This window comes from Neomonachus schauinslandi, chromosome 6, assembly GCF_002201575.2.
Source record: "Neomonachus schauinslandi chromosome 6, ASM220157v2, whole genome shotgun sequence".
NCBI classification, from domain to species: Eukaryota; Metazoa; Chordata; class Mammalia; order Carnivora; family Phocidae; genus Neomonachus; species Neomonachus schauinslandi.
The window spans coordinates 67,946,631-67,964,646 of NC_058408.1; the positions used below are offsets into that span (position 1 = coordinate 67,946,631).

The window sequence follows — 18,016 nt, forward strand, 5'->3', positions numbered from 1 at the left end:
TCCCTGTGGGCCAGGGAGTTGAGGAAGTCCTCTCTGCATCCTTGGGAATATGGTGTTTTAAAATGTACATGCCAGGAAAGATGACGTATTTGGAAGTAAGGTTATGATAGATTTGTTTTATTATTTTCTTATGCTTTCCATTAACTTGTGCCTCTGGCTGAAACCTCAGTCTGTCTCCCATCATGTGCATTTTTTTCATTTCTGAATTTCCATTTTACCTTCAGTCTCATTCATGTACTTTAATAGTAAATTGTCTCGTTTTTCCATGAGCATATTTCATCTCCCTTAAGAGATTTTTGTATCTTACACAAAGCACACATAAATAGTGATATAATTCACGTTCCGTGAAATTCACCCCATGAAGTGTGCGGTGCAGTGGTTTTAGTAACTTCACGGGGTTATGTAACCAGCACCACAATTCCAGAACATTTCCATCACCCCAGATGGAAACCCTGTACTCTTTTTTTTTTTTTTTTTAAAGATTTTATTTATTTATTTGAGAGAGAGAGAATGAGAGAGAGCACATGAAAGTGGGGAGGGTCAGAGGGAGAAGCAGACTCCCCGCCAAGCAGGGAGCCCGATGCGGGACTCGATCCAGGGACTCTAGGATCATGACCTGAGCCGAAGGCAGTCGCTTAACCAACTGAGCCACCCAGGCGCCCAACCCTGTACTCTTGATCAGTCATTCCTGCCCCCCTGCCCCAGCCCCTAGCAACCACTAATGCGCTGTCTCTGTGCCCTTGAATGTTCGGGACGTGTCCGGTTTGTGTCTGGCTTCTGTCACTCAGTATAATGCTGTCAAGGTTCATCCGTGTCGCTGCGTGTCTCCACACTGCAGTCCTTTCTGTGACCACATACTATTCCGTTCTCATGGGGTGGATTTCCAAGATCTGTTTCTGGACTGCTTGTTTCTCATGGCCCCCGACTAAAGTTGGGGCAGCGTTGGGGCCCCAGAAAAGCATGACGGAGGGCATGCTTGTTGTACACATCACAGCAGGGCCCCGGGAAGCGTTGGCGCCTTGTGTTCATCTTCCCAATTTCATCGTTGGCTCCTTAAAATACCAATTTTATTGTGCACATGGTACATAATCATTGTAGAAAATTTAAGCACGGCTGAGCTCCCAGAAAGTCACTTCATAATGTTCTCACCATGGCATCACTGCTGTTACTTGGTGAATATGGTTCCAGACTTCTTTCTGTGTGTGGGTTGCCCGCGGGTATATGTGTGTTCCATGTTCCCGTTTGTGGAAAAGGATGTGGTGAACAGTCTTGTAACAAAACAGTGCGAAACCGACACATTTTCGAAAATTTGTGCTTTTTCCTTCTACAGTGTTTTGGTATCGGATGCTGGAAACTTCTAAGATTTAACAGTTTTATTTTTTATCTTTAAAAATTCATGAATTGTAGACCCAGATTATTCTCTGCAGGACTTCGTTGATAGAGTCAACTAAAATGTCTTTTTTAAAGTAAAATTTTCGACATGCTAATACAACTTTAAACAAAACAAAGCAAAACCAGCTTCACCTTGTTTTTATTTCATTTTTTAGGGAATTAAATTACATTTTTAAAGAATTTCTTTATCCTTTTGGAGCATAGCAGATTTGTGAACAGAGATAAAAGGAAGGTGGCCACGTGAAGAATGCGTGCACCTGCTTTTTCTCAGGTTAATAGGATGATGAGTTTAGCTGGCCCTCTCTTTTGATCCTCTTTCTGATTTATTTTTTTGCTAGTCTTTCAAGTAAGAAGAGAATTGATATTTATTGAGAAAATCCCTGATTCACTTCCTCTATAAAATTTTAAATAGGTATAAATTATCACACTAAAGCCCGTAATTGTGGCCAGATTATAACTTAAAAGATTTTAAATTATAAGTGATATATTAGTGTAAGTGATATTGAACTTGGGGACATACTTATGTGTATACATTTAAAAGTGGTTGAAATGGGTTTAAAAGTTTATCTCAAAGTTAGGATGCCTTTACGTTGTTTTACTCATAATGTTCTAGGAGGGAGAAGAGGCAGTTACAAATATCGTGGCCGGCAGCGGCAGCGGGGACCGGGGGTGTTTCTTGTCCACCCGGCTGTGGCGTGGGTGGGGGAGGCCCCTCCGCGGTCACTTAGTGTGAAGTGTCCCCCTTCTGGCCATATTGTTGCCACTGTGCGGTGGTGGCCAGCAAAGAAATCCATCACACTTGACAAATTCTCTTTGTCGTGTAAGAAGTAGAATAATCACTCGGAGAAAGGACGCAGGTGAGGGTGGGCTGTGGCGTGTTGGCTGAAGGCAGAGGCTTTGTGGGCTGTCCCGGCGGAGCTCCCCACTGGGCCGTGGACACTGGTCTGGAGAACGATCATGGTCAGTATTGCCCCACCAGTCCCCTCTCTGCTGGCCGGTCCCATCCATTCACTCCGCCCGTTAGGACTCGTGCTGGAATGAAAGTAGACACCCCTTGTGCCCAGCCTTCCATCTGGGGCCCCGCTGCCTCTGCGCGGTGTTAGGGCCCACCGCCGTGGTCGGCTCTGCCGTGCTGGGTCTTGCTCTCCCTCGGGGTCTGGTCTGGGCCGTCCGTGCTTCAGCGCAGCCGGCAGCCTCCGAGTGCCATGTGTGGGGCCGAGGGTCAGTTCTCTGGCCACTTTTTGGAGACCCTAAGTTCGCTGGACTTTGTTGAGACAGTCTGTCCACTTGGTCTCTGGGGCCCTGCACTCCTTCGGGGGAGTTTCTCTTTTCTTGTGGATGGCCTCTCTCAGTCCTTTGCTGGGTCCTCCTCGTCCGGGACGTTGACATCGTGCGGCCGGCTCCAGCCCAGCCCTCGCCCTGTCCTGTCTGCCGTCCCTAGCTGATCTCGCCCAGCCTTGGGCTCTAAGGCCTCTGTTTGCTCCTGTCGTACTTTTGAGTCCATTCCGGTGTCTGGTAGGTGGCTCCGAGTTGCCCCGGAGGCTCCCCCGGCCGGCCCCCTCCTCACCTCCGTGCGACGCTCAGCCCGGTGCCGAGGCAGCAGGTCCAGGCTCACGCCAGTCGCTCTCTGCCTTCACGTCCACCCGCTGTCCATCAAGCACGTCTCTGGCTCTGCTTTCATAATAATCCACATCTAGCCGTTTGACCACGTCTGCCGTCACCTGCAGCCTGGGCCCCCTCCAGCTCGGGTGCTGCGTTTCCTCTCAGCTGGGCGTGCACGGCCGTCCCCTGGATCTGCTCCCATGGCAGCCACAGTGTTTCAGATGACATCACTTCACGCCCCAAGGACCTCTTTAAAAAAAAATTGAAATATGACTCCCGTACCATCACTCTGAAGTGTGCACTCCGTGGGTTTCGACTTCGCACGGTTGTACCACGCTCACACTAATTCCGGCGCGTCTGTCGCCCCAGGCGAAGCGCCGGAGCTGTTAGCAGTCACTCCCCTGGCCCCCCCGGCAATCACCAATGTCTCTGTCTCTGGACGATTTGCCTCCAGTGGGCTCTTCAGTTAAAGTCCAGATCCCTTGCTCTGGCTTCTGGACAGTGGTTCCCAGACCAGCGGCGTCCACGTCACGTGGGAGCTTGTTAGAAATGCAGCGTCTCGGCCCCCTTCTGGGTCACTCGGTCAGAAACTGAGGGTGGAGCCCAGCCGTCCGTGGTTAACAACCCTCTGTCCATGCCCCAGTTTGAGCACCAGGGGCTCATGACTCCCCTCGAATCCTTTCCCCTTGCTTCCTCTCTGCGGACCCTGCTCTCCCCCAGACGTGACAAACCAGACCCCTCCTCAAGGCCCTTATGTGTGCTGTCTCCTTAGCTCGGCTCGTGCTTTATTCTGCTTAGCTGGCTGCCCTGGAGCCCTCCGGAACCTCGCCGGTGTGGACGTCCCTGCCTTCGCGTGCAGATGGGAGGACAGATGTCCCGAGCACCTCTAGCTGCCCCTGTAGATGCACTCTGCACCCTTCTCCTCCCTGCCCTGGGCTCCCAGCTGCGGGCTTGTGCACACCGCACCCGCGTCCCTCTCCACGCAGCCCCCTCTGTTTTGAACTTTGTGCTGTGTGCTGTATTAGCTGTTTATTACCCGTAATTTCCAAAGTAGGACTGAGTTTGTAGAGCAGGCGGCCTGTACGTACTGAGTGGAGGGAAGAAGCAGCAGGATGGCGGGCTGGGGTGAGCACAAGAACCGGGAGGACTCTGCTCTCGTTTCCATCGGAGTGTCCGGCGGTGCTGTGTGCCGCGTGCTCTCCACACTTCTCGACACACAGAGGGAGACTTGCCGTGAAAGTAAGTCCGAGGGGAGTCTGTGCGGTGCAGGACCAGCTACGGGACTCATTCACCCACGAACAAGGACTTACTGCATGCGTGCTGCGTGCCAGGCCGCGCAGTCCACAGTGCTGAAGAGACAGCCCCCTGGCCTGTGTGGAGTGTATGTTCTAGAAGGGACCACGGAGGATAAGACCAGGTTAACTAAGTGTAAGTGTGGTGTGTGAGGGACCGTGCCAAGGAGAGCTCCCCTGCACCTGACGCAGCGCAGAGCAGTCCCGCCTGTCCTCCTGAATTCCCTCTGTGTCTCCTGAGCTGTGCAGCTCACACGTAGCACTGCCCCCCCCCCCCATTTTGTCACGAGATCCTGTCTTCTACCGAATCCAGCCTTTCTTACTGCCTTTGTTCCGGCCCTCGCTCCGTGCCAGCTGCTGGCTGCAGCGTGCGCGTTGTTGTGGAAAGGTCGGCTTTGACCCTGACGCCTGAAGTCGGTGGCAGTTCTCGGGGCGGAAGACTCTTACTTTGAAGACGGGGACTGAGGCTCAGAGAGGTGACGTGCTGTCCCTAAGGCGGTCTGGCTAATTATTAACAGGTCTGGGGGCAGAGCCCAGACCTCCTGCCCGGGACTCGGGACTCGGAGCAATGTCACACCGCCCGCCTGCAGGCCTGACGACCACATTAGGACGGTCCCGTCTCCCCGTCAGTCAGCACTGCGCGCATCCTCACACACGGAAGGTAGAAATGCACCTGCCGCCATTCACACGATGCTGTGCGTTTTGGGGGAAAGGTAATCTTAAACAGAACACATCTCTCTTCATTCTTATTTGTCATTGTACTTGTAAGTAAGCGAAGCTGTTGTTTTCCAGAAAGTAAGAGAACAGATCTCTATTAGAGTTTGGGTTACCGTGGTTACAGAGAGCATTTCCTAATATTTTCCTGCTGTAAGGAACAGCCTGGAGAGTAGAGAATGGGTCAGAAGAGCAGAATTGGCCCTGTCGTTTTAGTAGCCAAGTCTTTTGCTTCCATGGGTCTTCTTCATTTGTACAGAGAGTAATGCCGGCCCTGCTTGTCTGGGGTTGGTGTGAGTTTCTGAGCTGTGTGTGCGGAAGCTCTCTGGAGGGGGCCGGGGGCCGGGGGGTGCTGGGACCCTTGTGTGCGGCACGGACACTGTCTGGCTTTGAGGCGTTGAACTTCAGACAGTGTTGGGGTGCGTGGGGAGCATGGAGGACCACTGGAATACCAGAGTGTAAATTGTTGAGGTCCGTCATGAAATGGGCCCTAGGATCTGCCAGAGCCGCAGCAGGGTGCAAGTCTGTGAGCTTAGTGAATCTTTGTTATTTTTTCCAAGTGATTTTTGTCAAAGCTTTATGATTTCTGTGTGGTTTTAAAGTGCAGCCTTCCTGTCTGGTTGAGGCCTGGAACGATGTGTCTTTATTAATATGGTTTGTTGGGAGGGGAAGGACCGGATAGAATTAGCTTGAAAGCTGCTCAGCTCGTCCTGAGAAGCTGTACGGTTTTTTCCATGTTTATTTACTGTTTCACCGGTATCCACTGTGTTAATTTTTCTCGGTTCCCCACTTCGTGTTCTTATGGTCTGGGCGACTCTCCACGTTGCACGTGTTCCTGCGGGTTGGGAGCTTTGATGTAAGAAGGGAGGACGCGGTGACCTTAAGAAAACACGGTGGGGGGTGAAGGAGGAGCTGCAGGGTGCCTCGTGCTGAGCCTGCTCACCTTGGGGGGGTGTTCTCCCCTGCCGGCCCCTCCTCTCACTGATCGCACCCCTGCGGCACCCAGCCCGACCACTTAGCGGGCGTCCATCACTGTCCCTAACCAGGCGCTGCCTTTTTGCAGAGAAGAGCCTAGTGTAGCTCTGTGGGGGTGGGCAAGGAAGTCTGAGCTAGAGGGGGGGCCCGTATCGTCCCGAGCGCAGTGCAGGTCCTGCTCATTCTGCCCTTTTGTGTCCTTAAAGCCCTAACTTTTCCCAGTGTCGGCGGCCTGTTAATCATTGTTACAGAATGTGTGCTGGTCCAGAGTGGACCTGCCAAAGCCTCGGCGTTCTCCTTTCCTGAGAAGAATTACTCTCACGGGATGAGTGCTCCCAGTGGGATTTCTGTCAGACTGTGTGTGTTTTATCCTGATACACGTGGGCCCGCTGAGTTGAGCAAACACACGGGGTTCCCTGCCTCCGTTGCCGTCCGCCGTGTATTTGCTGTCAGTTTCTCCAGCACTGGGAATTCACATTTTGGGGGGATAATTTAATTGGCATGAAAGCTTGCTCTCTTTACTCTCAGTGTTTTTAAGAGACAACGTCTATTTTAATAGGAGAGAGATGGCTAGTGAGCTGGAGAGTGAGGTCTTCTGTCCGGTTTATATTCTGTGTGAGGCCGGCTAAATTTTAGCATCACAGCCCGTTGCTTTGCTAACACCTTGTTGATAAAGACTTAGGCTGTAATGTAGGTATTTAATTTGATTAAAACATTTTAGCCTGAAAAGTATGATGTTTTGGGGCACCTGGGTGGCTCAGTCATTAAGCGTCTGCCTTCGGCTCAGTCATGATCCCGGAGTCCTGGGATCGAGCCCCGTATCGGGCTCCCTGCTCAGCGGGAAGCCTGCTTCTCCCTCCCCCACTCCCCCTGCTTGTGTTCCTGCTCTCGCTTTGTCTCTGTCAAATAAATAGATAAATCTTTAAAAAAAAAAATACATTGTTTTGAATAGGTGGTCTATGTGCCTGGTGTAAATATTAGAGTTCCCTCCAAGTTGTGTCTCCTGGTTCCCACCCACCCTCAGAGCAGCACGTTCTTAGGTCTCCCGCCGAAGAGGCCATGTAGACAGAAGGGTGTGTGCAGATATCCCCGAATCTCCCTCACAAGATTGGTAGGAGGCTGTTTCTAGGGTGGGGCTGGCACCTACGAGGAACTGTGTAAGTATTTAACAAGTACAGTGTCCGGGCAAGACTTCGTTTGGCCCTCTGTGTGAACTGGTTTGCCCGAAGCCCGAGGACCCCGGGGGCTCTGCAGGCACTGCTGGCTGAGGGGCCGGGCCGCCGCCCTGCTCCTCGGCTGGGGCTCTGGGAAGGGAATGCGAGGTGACTGGAAAGTGAAAGCGTAGTGTGGACGCTGACAGCCGCGGTCTCTGTCTCTGTTGCAGATGTTTCTCACTGTGTACCTCAGTGACAACGAGCAGCACTTCACCGAGGTCCCCGTGACCCCCGAGACGATGTGCAGAGACGTGGTGGATCTGTGCAAAGAGCCCGGCGAGAGCGAGTGCCATCTGGCCGAAGTGTGGTGTGGCTCTGGTACGAGACCCGGCTTGGGAGGCTGTGTAGACGTGGCCGCGGGCGGTGCGCCTGTGGTCTGCGGAGAAACCGGGGACTTGCCCGAGCCTCAGGGTGCGGCGTTCTCTCTCCAGCTTCACTGTGACGTAGGGTGCCTTCCCGCTCTCGTCCTTCCCTTCTCTGCAGTACAGCGAGGACGCTGCCTTGTGAAAGGGCAGGTGGCCCAGCGGGGCAAGCTTCTGGGCCCGACCCGGAACGTGCTCCGGGAGCATTTCCTGTGCGCTTGCACCCCGCTGAATTAGAAACATGAGGTGTCCTGATTGCCTTGCCCTCTCCAAGGTTTTGTAGGTTTTTAGGGAAAGCTACTCAGTGTTGAGTTACCATGGTGGCAAAAGGCAGTGGTGAAATCATAGGCATTATTTTAAGCTTTAAAATCAGTCCTTCACTCTAGTTCTTTGGAGCTCTAAAATGGGACAGCCTGGTCTTTTTCTGGCCCCTGAGGAGTTTGTAGATGTGTGAGTAATTTTCCATAATTTCTGCCTTGTTCCTGCACAGCCTGAGTGACCTCTCCCTGTTTCCTTCCCTCTTCTGGGGGTGCGAGGCGTCCCAGCGTGGGTTACACACCGTGTAAACTGGGTCCTCACCATTCACAATCCCTGCCTGCAGCCGAGCTCCCTCCCTACCAGGCCGAGACGTCTTCGTCCATCTTTGGCCGACTTTCTTACTGTTGGGTGTCCTGGATGGTCTTGTGCTCTCTCTCTGGATCGCTTACTTCTTTTCCCTTCACAAAGGAGCTGGATTAGACCATTCACATAAGGAAACCCAAATGATCCTTTTCAAGTGAAAATGTGATAGTCTGACTTTCCACTCCTCCGTGGCTTTCTCGTCTCCCGAGGATAAAATCCAGATTTCTGATGTTGTGTTGTGAAGTCTCTGTTGTTGTCAGGCACCATTCTCCTTGTCCTGCAGCTTCCCTGCTGTTCCTGAGTGAACTCCTTCGCACCGTAGGGCCATTGGCGCGAGCTCTCCCCACTGCCTGCATTGCTGTCTAGGTGTTGCCCCCTGGACTTGAGCCGGAACGTTCCGTCCTCCAGGAGAGACTCTGCTGGAGCGTGCTTCTACAGTGGCCGTGAAGCCACCCTGATTTAATCCTCTGGGTTTTGTGTGTCTCTTAGTTTACTGCCTCCTGAATCCCTGTAGCCCAAACACCTGCCCTGGGACGTAAATTCCCTAAGAGGAGAGGCTTGTGTATGTCGTGCGTCGGCGTGTCCAGCTCAGGGAGAGGGCCTGGCGTCTGGTGCTGCTCTGCGAGTCCGTCCTGAGGGACTCAGTGCACGGCCGGATGCTCTGGCCACCGCCTTCATTCGGCAGGTCTCCTTGCTTCACACTTTACGGAGGGGATCCACAGCGCCCGTCGGGAGGAGGAGGCTCGGAGTCTCCTGGGAGCTCCTGCTTCTACCTGTTCTTTCTCCTCTCAGTGTCTTGCTCACTTGAGGCCAGTAACCTTTACTCTGTGATGATGTTGAGAAGATTTTCTTTCTTCTCACTTTTTTAGTTTAAAAAAAAAAAAATGACCATACCTGAATGTGTTCTTTTTTGTAGAAGAGCAACTGATGTGGACAGAATGGAAGCCTTTCCCTGTGCCCGTCCCTGATCGCTCAGTGTAGCCGCTCAGCATAGCAGAGAAACTCTCAGACTCTTTTCTCTGCGTTTACAGTTGTAGGAATAGTTTTGTGTGTTGTTTCTCTTCATGTTTTTTCTTTTTGTAAATAGTATCATACATATCAGCATCCTGCAATTTACCATTTAACGTTATAGTCCAGCTTAGAGGTGTTTTTCAGATTAGTATGTGTAATTCTATATCATTATTTTTTATTTTTTAGATTTTTTTGAGAGAGAGAGCGTGCAGGCAGGGGAGGGGTGAAGGGAGAGAGAATCTTAAGCAGACTCCACGCTGAGCGCAGAGCCTGACGTGGGGCTCGATCCCACGACCCTGAGATCATGACCTGAGCTAAAACCAAGAGTCAGACACTGAACTGACTGAGCCACCCGGGCACCCCTCCACTCTTGCTTTTATAAATGCTGCAGTGAAAGTCCTTTTAGGAGCCTCTTGATCCATGCAACTGTTTCTCTGGAGTAGACACCATGAAGTGCAATTGCTTAATTAAAGGTTCACACACTTTAAAATTTGACGTGTGGTGCCAGATTGCCCTCCACAAAGGCTGTCCGCTCAAACCCCTACCTGTTATTTCTGAAAGAATCTTTTGTCAACAATTGATAGGATAATATTTGAATTTTTGCTGAGCTGATAGCGGAGGTTGCCCATTGTTTCATTTTCTATTGGCCATTTGGATTTCCATTTTTATATACTTAATTTTTTTAAACTTTCTTTACATTTTCAGTAAGCTTCACACCCAAAGTGGGCCTGGAGCTCCCGGCCCCGAGCTCAAGTCTCACGCTCCTCTGACTGAGTCAGCCAGGCGCCCCTGGGTTTCCATTTTTAAAATACTGTTTCTCCTTAGGCTTTGTTCATGTTTCCCTTGGCTTTTGCCTCTTGACTTGTAGGCATTCAAAAGCAGAAACAACTATCCTGGATCCCAGGCCTGTTGTGTGATTTAAAAGGATCCTTTCCTTACTGCAGGGCTGTAAACCTACTCTCCTGTTATATAATGCTGTAAGTTCGAAATAATTTTCCTTCCCTCCCCCATTAAGTTTTGTGACTCGTGTGAGTTACGGAGCGAACTGCTTGTTTCCCGAACGGGCAGTGAATTGTCTGAAGTGCCTTATCGAACGGCGGTTTCTTGCTTACTGATGTGGAACATCCCGCATGCCACGTTAGATCGCATACAGGGTTAGGTTTCTGTGAGCTTTTGTCCATTACTTTTGTCTTCTTGTTTATGACAGAACCAAGGGGTTCTGATTACTATAGTTTGAAAATTTGATAAGTGCAAGGCAAGTGCTTTTATTTCATTGTTGTGCTTTTCCAAAAAATATGTGAGCTATTCTTCCATTTTTTTTTCTTTTTCAGATAAATTTTAGAAAGGCCTTGAAAGGTTCTGTGAAAAGTCCTGTTGGGACTTTGGTTGTAGTGAATTCCTAATTCGTTTGCGGGTTGTTGCTATTATGCTGTGATTAGGAGCAAGGTCTTGGGTCTCAGAATCCTGTCTCTGTCATTTAGTAGCTTTATAACCGAAACTGTCCGCAAGCCTCCCACGTAACCTACGGGCAAGATGGCTGCGGGTGGACAGGCACTGTTTGTAGGGCACCTGCAGGACCTGCATGGCGTGTGTGCGTGTGCATGGGTGCGTGTGTGTGTGCACGGGCGTGTGTGAGCGTGCACATCTGGAGCCTGGCTCCACCTCCTCTGTGCTCCCGGAACGTGCAGGGGAAGGTGTGTGCGTGCACGGGCGTGTGTAAGCATGCACGGCGTGTGTGAGCGTGCACATCTGGAGCCTGGCTCCACCTCCTCTGTGCTCCCGGAATGTGCAGGGGAAGGTGTGTGCGTGCACAGGCATATGTGAGCGTGCACGGGTGCGTGTGTGCATGCACAGGCGTGTGTGAGCATGCACGGGCGTGTGTGAGCGTGCACGGGCGTGCGTTTGGTCAGGAGGTGGGAGGTCTACTCAGAAGTTCTGTTGGGGGGGGGCGCCTGGGTGGCTCAGTCGGTTAAGCGACTGCCTTCGGCTCAGGTCATGATCCTGGAGTCCCTGGATTGAGTCCCGCATCGGGAGCCTGCTTCTCCCTCTGACCCTCCCCCCTCTCATGTGCTCTCTCTCTCTCTCATTCTCTCTGTCTCAAATAAATAAAATAAAAATCTTTAAAAAAAAAAAAGTTCTGTTAGGGGGTGTCTGTCGGCTTACCAGGGGTGTTTCCTTCTGGGGGGGTCTTAGTCGGAATTTCTCTGGTTTAGGGACGAGGAGGGGCACCTCTGTCATCTCCTGGATGGCGAGCAGAATGGTACTTTGTTGTGGCTGAGTGGACTGAGCTCAGGCCGAGTCCGCAAACCCGGCTACTCCATTCTCTGCCCATTGGTGACTTCAGGTGCTGGCACGGTGGCTGTGATTACCAGCAGGTGCTCGGCCATTTCTTAGGCTTGTTCAGTGTTCTGCTAGTAAAGATTACAGACAACGCTGGAGTGCCTCTGATTTTTTTTTTTAAGATTTTATCTATTTATTTGAGAGAGAGAGAGAGCACAAGTGGGGGGCAGAGGCAGAGGGAGAAGCAGACTCACTGCTGAGCAGGGAGCCCGATGCAGGATTGATCCCAGGACCCCAGGATCACGACCCAAGCCGAAGGCAGACGCTTAAGTATCTCTCACTTAAAGCAGTTGCATCCTCGAACAGTAGGTTTGGTTTTTATATCCAGATCCTTGAGGTTGGAAGATATTTCGAGGGCAGCTTAAGATACATGATTTCTCCTGAAGTTCCCATCTACTAGAGTATCCTGTGTTCTTCCTTTTGTCTCGAGAGAAGTTCCACAACTGGCAAGCTCCCCGGAAGACGGGCCAAATAGATACATAGTTGGCCCTTGAACAGTGTGGGGGTTCAGGGCACCGACCCCTGTGCAGTCAGAAATCCACATAGGACTTCCAGCTCCCCCCAGACTTCATTCCTTACAGCTTAGTGTTGCCTCGAAGCTCTGCTGACCACGTTTTGTATGTTGTGTTATATTCTGCGTTCTTCAATCGAGTTTGCTAGAGAGAAGAAAGTGCTATTAAGAAAATCGTGGGGCGCCTGGTGCCTGTCAGTCAGTCAGGCATCTGACTCTTGGTTTCAGCTCAGGTCATGATCTCAGGGTTGTGAGATCGAGTCCTATCTTGGGCTCCATGCTCAGCGAGGAGTCTGCTTGAGATTCTCTCCCATCTCCCTCTGCTCCTCCCCCACCCCACACATGCTCTCTTTCTAATATATATATATATATATATATATGTATTTTAAAGAAAATCGGGGCCCCTTTTTCTTTAAAAAAAAAAGAAAGGAACAGAAAATACATTTCAGGACTGGACTGTATTTATCAAAAAATTCCCATATAGGTGGACCTGGGGTGGGTCACACCTATTCTGTTCAAGGGCCAACTATATTTTCAGTGAGGTAAATAGCCTTTTGTTTGGAAGTGGGTATGTCTGATTTTTTTAACATAGTTTATAGAATTATAGTTTAAAAATAGCCTAAGAGATAGTAGGACTAGACTTTATTTAAAGATTTTATTTAGAGAGCACATGTGCGTGAGCATGGGGAGGGGCAGAGGGAGAGAGAATCCCAAGCCAACTCTGCACTGAGTGAGCCTTGAATGGTGGGGCTTGAACTCATAACCCTGACATCATGACCGAGCCGAAATCAAGAGTCTCAGATGCTCAACCAACTGAGCCACCCAGGCGCCCCTAAGCTATTTATTTAGAAAGTTACTTTTAATTTCTCGTTTATATTTAAAGAACCCTAGAACGGTCGAGTTAGAAGGGACCTCAGAGGCCAGTAGTTTACAGAGATTTCTGAAACCCCTGGAGTTCAACGGCGAGCGTGTGGCCAGTCAGGAGCACTGAGTTAGACTCCCGCGCCCCTGACGGCTGGCCCAGACGCATTCCCCTTTCCAGTGCCCACTGGGTCGACACCGACTGTGTGTGTGGGAAATCTGTGGTGCTTTATTTCTAAGGGCTCTTTTAATGAGAAGAAAGCATCTAAGATGCTCAGTATTTCCTACAGGCAGAATTTGCATGAAGGATGGATAGTAAATGCTCTTTCTTGTACATGCAAATCATGTGATTTCTGTTTGTTTCCTTTAGAACGTCCGGTTGCTGATAATGAGCGGATGTTTGATGTTCTGCAGAGGTTTGGCAGTCAGAGGAGTGAAGTTCGTTTCTTCCTTCGTCATGAACGGCCCCCCGGCAGGGACACAGGTGGGTAGCATTGTGTGAATCTGAGCAAAGCTGTGGACTTCGACTGCACACATTGGAGGAGTGGGGGGAGATCAAGAGCCAGGTGACGTGAGGGGTGCAGGACAGGAAGGGACATGGAAGTGAGAGGACAGACCAGCTTCTAAGACCTGACTGTCTCGGAGAAAAGGGTGCAGTGTCCCTTGATTTATTTTGTTTGAAGAGGAGAGGATCGGGTGGAAAGGAGTCCCTAGAGTAGGAGGCTGAACTGTGGGAGAGGGTATGTGCTCCTGAGAAGTTGTGCCCTCAGCCTGGGACACAGGGTCCTACACTCGGGGGGAGCTGAGCGAGAGAGAGCTGAGCCTTGTGGGATCAGGTGGAGGGGCTTCTCGTCTGATGGCTTTCTCTGGGGTGGCCATGAGGTAGGAGGGTGTAGAGGCCAGCGTGAGCTGTTGTGGGGAACGGGTGAGCGTCTGCCAAGGGGGGCCAGGCTGCTGGGGGCCCCGGGAGACCACAGACCCCGAAACCAGGGGGCATTCCTTCCAGCTGCGCTTGGCAGCCTGGACAGTTGTAAGAAGATGGTTGGATTGCCCCAGGGTTGGGGTTTTGCTGGCCCAATTCAGAGGAGGGCTAGTGGACGGGGAGAGGAGGCCGTGGGCAGGACGGCGTCAGCTGGTGGGAAGGGGGAAGAGGGGGTGGCAGGGAGACGGAGGGCAGGGGAAGAGGCTGCAGTCTCGGGCTCATGAGCAGGTGTAGTGAGAGGAAGTTAGGGTCAGAAAGGAGAACATCTGAATTTAAGACTGCAGAGGGAGAGAGAGCACTTCTAGGTGATGAGGGCCCCATTTGGGCCGTGAAATGAGCTGGAATTAGAGGCTGAGAGGCCAGCTTTGGATGGAAGTCATGTGGGACGGAGGATGCGGGAGTCAGGTGCTCACACCTGTGGGGACTGAGGGTTCTCACCAGAGTGTGTAGACGAGGGAAGGAGGGAGAAGGTGATCGGTGCTGTGCGGTGGAGGAGCGGTGGGCTGGGAGAAGCTGGACCCTGAGGGTGCAGCCATCCCAGGGACCCCGCAGCCTCGTTTCCAGTCACATCTGTGGGGAAGCCACTCATTGAGCAGGATTACTAGGTATTTCTCAAAATGGGAGAACTTTTAAAATGGGAAGTTGAGGATTTGTGACCTCAGCACATAGTTCTTGGGAGCAGGAATGGAATGTAGGTAACAGATGTTAATTATAGTAACACATCTCAGTTTTACTGCTTTAATATACATGTCCACATGGTGGCCGGCAATTAGAAATTATTAAATGTGGCGTGACTTAGTGTGGACTCTCCTGCAGGGAGAGGTGCTAGCGCTCGGGTGGCCTGGCCCGTCAGAGGCCACGTGCATCACTGGTGTCTCTGATTGTACTTTACATCGGCACTTATTTTTTCCCTAAGCTGCTGCCTTTGTAATTTTAAATGGGCATCTACATCACATTTTTATTTTGTTCTTTGTTGACATTACTGCATACATCCTCTTGGAAGAAGCTGACTTCGACCCGTTCACCTCCCAGTTCTCGTATCTTCTGTATACGTAGCGGCTAAATTATTCAAGAGCCTCAGCAGGGCCGTCTCAGTGTGTCTGTAAGGTGAGAAATACAGTCTGAAGATGCAGCTGTGTTCACAGCGTCCCAAACACCAGTGCCACACGGTGTTTGAACGGGGACACAGCAGCGTCCGCCCGCCCAGCAGGGTGGGAGCCTTTCCGCGCAGACCGTGGATGAGGGTGGGCCTGCTGCACTCTCGTCCCCAATTAGCCAGGACCTGTGCTGAGCGCGGATGTGCGTGATTTCTCAAGCTCCCGGCACCACGCTGATGCCCTGAACGTGCTCCAGCTGGTTCAGGGCTCTCTCTTTGAGGTAGCAAGGAAATCAATAATTCCTAAATGGTAGATTTTTTTTTTCTTGCAGAAATGTGACAGATTACCTGAGCTTTATTGTCAGAGAATTGAACAGTATTTTAAAAATAAAGCTAATGCATTCGAGATAGGTGTGTGTGTCATACCTGGCTCTGAGGACAGACCTTTATTGGCATGGGAATCTGCGCTAAGTAGGTATAATAGATGTTTAATTCAGAAGAAATTTTAATCTAAAACTTCTTAGGAGATAATGCGTTTGCTAATTTCTGGGAAGTACAGGTTAGGTTAACTTCATATATTTAAAAAACTTTTTGATGTCAATTTCTAACAACATATCAGTTTAAATTAAGACTATTTTCCTTTTATGATGCAGCACATGGTACTGAGAGACCCATATTTTGACTTGAAAAATTCTTTTTAGCCAAAACAGAATATACAGTGTTTTCCAGTTAGTACCTTCCAGTAGCTAAGAAAAACGGAAAATTTTTGCTGAAATAAACGGGGACATACTTCGTAGTACTCACGGATTACCATAAAATGCTCTCAATAAACCAGATACTCAGAACCCCTCTGTTCTATCTTCAGTTACTTTTCTGTGTAAGTTACAAGCACGGTTAATGAGCTCAAGGATGGACTGATTTAATTTTCACTTGTTCCATACAGAGGAAGTTCTTGGTTTCACTGCTGAGTAGCTAGAGTACGAAGAGGGGTGGCTGGGCGCGGATGGTGTGCAGGACCCGCCACCTCGCAGCTCTCCCGGGAGCAGTTAGCGCGCAGTACTGTCTGGTGCTGACTGGTCGCCGTTCCAAGTGAGGTTTTCCAAAACAGGCAGAGATAAGAGACCTTCACTCCATTGCTGTGAGAAAATATTTTGTTTACCGTCTGTTTTCTACCTAAATACCCAGGAGCAAGAATCCCAGAGCTCAGAGCTGAGCCAGTACCTCCAGGATCTGCTAGCTCTAGTGTTAATGCATCGTTTTTTAATTTTGTGCTTAGTGAGTGGACCACGGTCTCAGGATCCAAGTTTAAAAAGAAATGGTGTGAAAGTACCTGGTGAGCACCGAAGGAAGGAGAACGGGGTAAGTGTTGGTGCTGGAGCTGCCAGGGTGAGTCGAGCAGTTGCTCATGTAACGTTTTCCTCTTGCCCTTGCTACTTTGTTGCTCACTGCTTATGAAGCATGGCCCTTGCTACTTTGTTGCTCAGTGGGTTATGAGGGAGGGCCGCTTTTTAATTTTTACTGTTCTTAAAGATTTATTTATTTGAGAGAGGTGGGAGGAGAGGGAGCGCTCACACGAGAGTGGGTGTACGCATAAGCAGGGGGGAGGGGCAGAGGGAGAAGCAGACTCCCCACTGAGCAGGGAGCCCGATGCGGGGCTCGATCCCAGGACCCTGAAATCATGACCTGAGCCGAAGGCAGACACTTCAGCCCAGGTCCCAGTATGCCCTGCTTTTTAAAGGGTTGTTTCAAATGTATTTCCTACAAAGGATTAATTTTAATGATCTCTGCTTGGCTGACTATTGAGAGCAGTTAGATGCTGGATACACTGCAGATTCAGAGCAAAACAAATGGTGAATGAGGTTAAGGGAGGATTTATTTTTTATGATTTTATTTTTTGCTATAATCGCTTTAGTAAAATGAAAAAGTACATGTTAATGTTCTTGCTATTGCATGTGAATTTTAGCAAGTATCTTTGGGGGGTGCCTTATAGACATTTTCTTTTCAGAGCTCAGAATTTTTAATACTGTTAGGGATTAGCTGTGTCGTCTTCCCCAAAATCCAGGGTGAATTTATGAGAGAATCCAGGCCATTTGTTTGTGTTCTGCCTTTCCCCAGATTCTCCTTGTTTCTCTTCTGAGATCCTGCAATTTTCCTACAGGGATGAAAAGCTCCTATAAGTGTGACCAAAACCTGGTCTTAGCCATTGACGGGATTTGCGTGCATCTTGACACTGTATCTGTCCCCTCACTGGGTTTTATGGAAGTATAATTGACCTATCACACCGGCACATGGTTTGAGTACACAATTTGGTCAGTTTTCACACGCACATACACCTGTGAAGCCAAGGTAGTGAGGATATCCATCATCCCCAGAGCTCCCTCGTGTCCTTCTGCCTCTTCCCCATCCTCAGGGACCCTCTGGCGGGTCCACTTTCTGTCACTACAAATTAGTTTTATTTTCTGGAATCTTACATACACGGAGGCATGCAGTATATAGTCGTTTTGTCTGAATTTGCTCAGCATCAGTATTTCGATCCATCTCATATGTATCAGTAGTTGGTTCCTTTTTATTGCTGAGAGGCCTTTCCTTGTCCAGATATAGCTTGTTCATCCGTTTCTCTCTTGATGGTTATGGGGGTTGTTTTTCAGCTTTTGGTCACTCCGTATCAAGCGGTAATGAATATTTGGGTACAAGTCTCTGTATGGGCATATTTTATTTCTTTTGAGTAAATACTAGGAGTGGGGTGCGGGGTCACGTGGCAGGTGTGCGTTCACTTTTTTTTTTTTTTTTTAATTATTTGCGAGAGAGAGAATGAGAGACAGAGAGCATGAGAGGGAGGAGGGTCAGAGGGAGAAGCAGACTCCCTGCTGAGCAGGGAGCCCGATGCGGGACTCGATCCCGGGACTCCAGGATCGTGACCTGAGCCGAAGGCAGTCGCTTAACCAACTGAGCCACCCAGGCGCCCTGTGCGTTCACTTTTTAAGAAGCTGCCAGGGGGGGCGCCTGGGTGGCTCAGTTGGTTAAGCGACTGCCTTCAGCTCAG

The 18,016-nt window shown here is 50.1% G+C and overlaps 1 protein-coding gene across 1 annotated transcript in view; it reads left to right on the forward strand.

The window, feature by feature from the left end:
• Positions 1-7,356: 7,356 nt before the first annotated feature.
• Positions 7,357-18,016, forward strand: part of TP53BP2 (tumor protein p53 binding protein 2) — a 32,900-nt gene continuing 22,240 nt past the window's right edge. The window contains 3 exon segments of the mRNA XM_021679488.1: positions 7,357-7,507; positions 13,266-13,379; positions 16,250-16,332. Of these exon segments, the coding sequence (XP_021535163.1) occupies positions 7,360-7,507; positions 13,266-13,379; positions 16,250-16,332 (345 nt within the window). The 5' untranslated portion in view covers positions 7,357-7,359.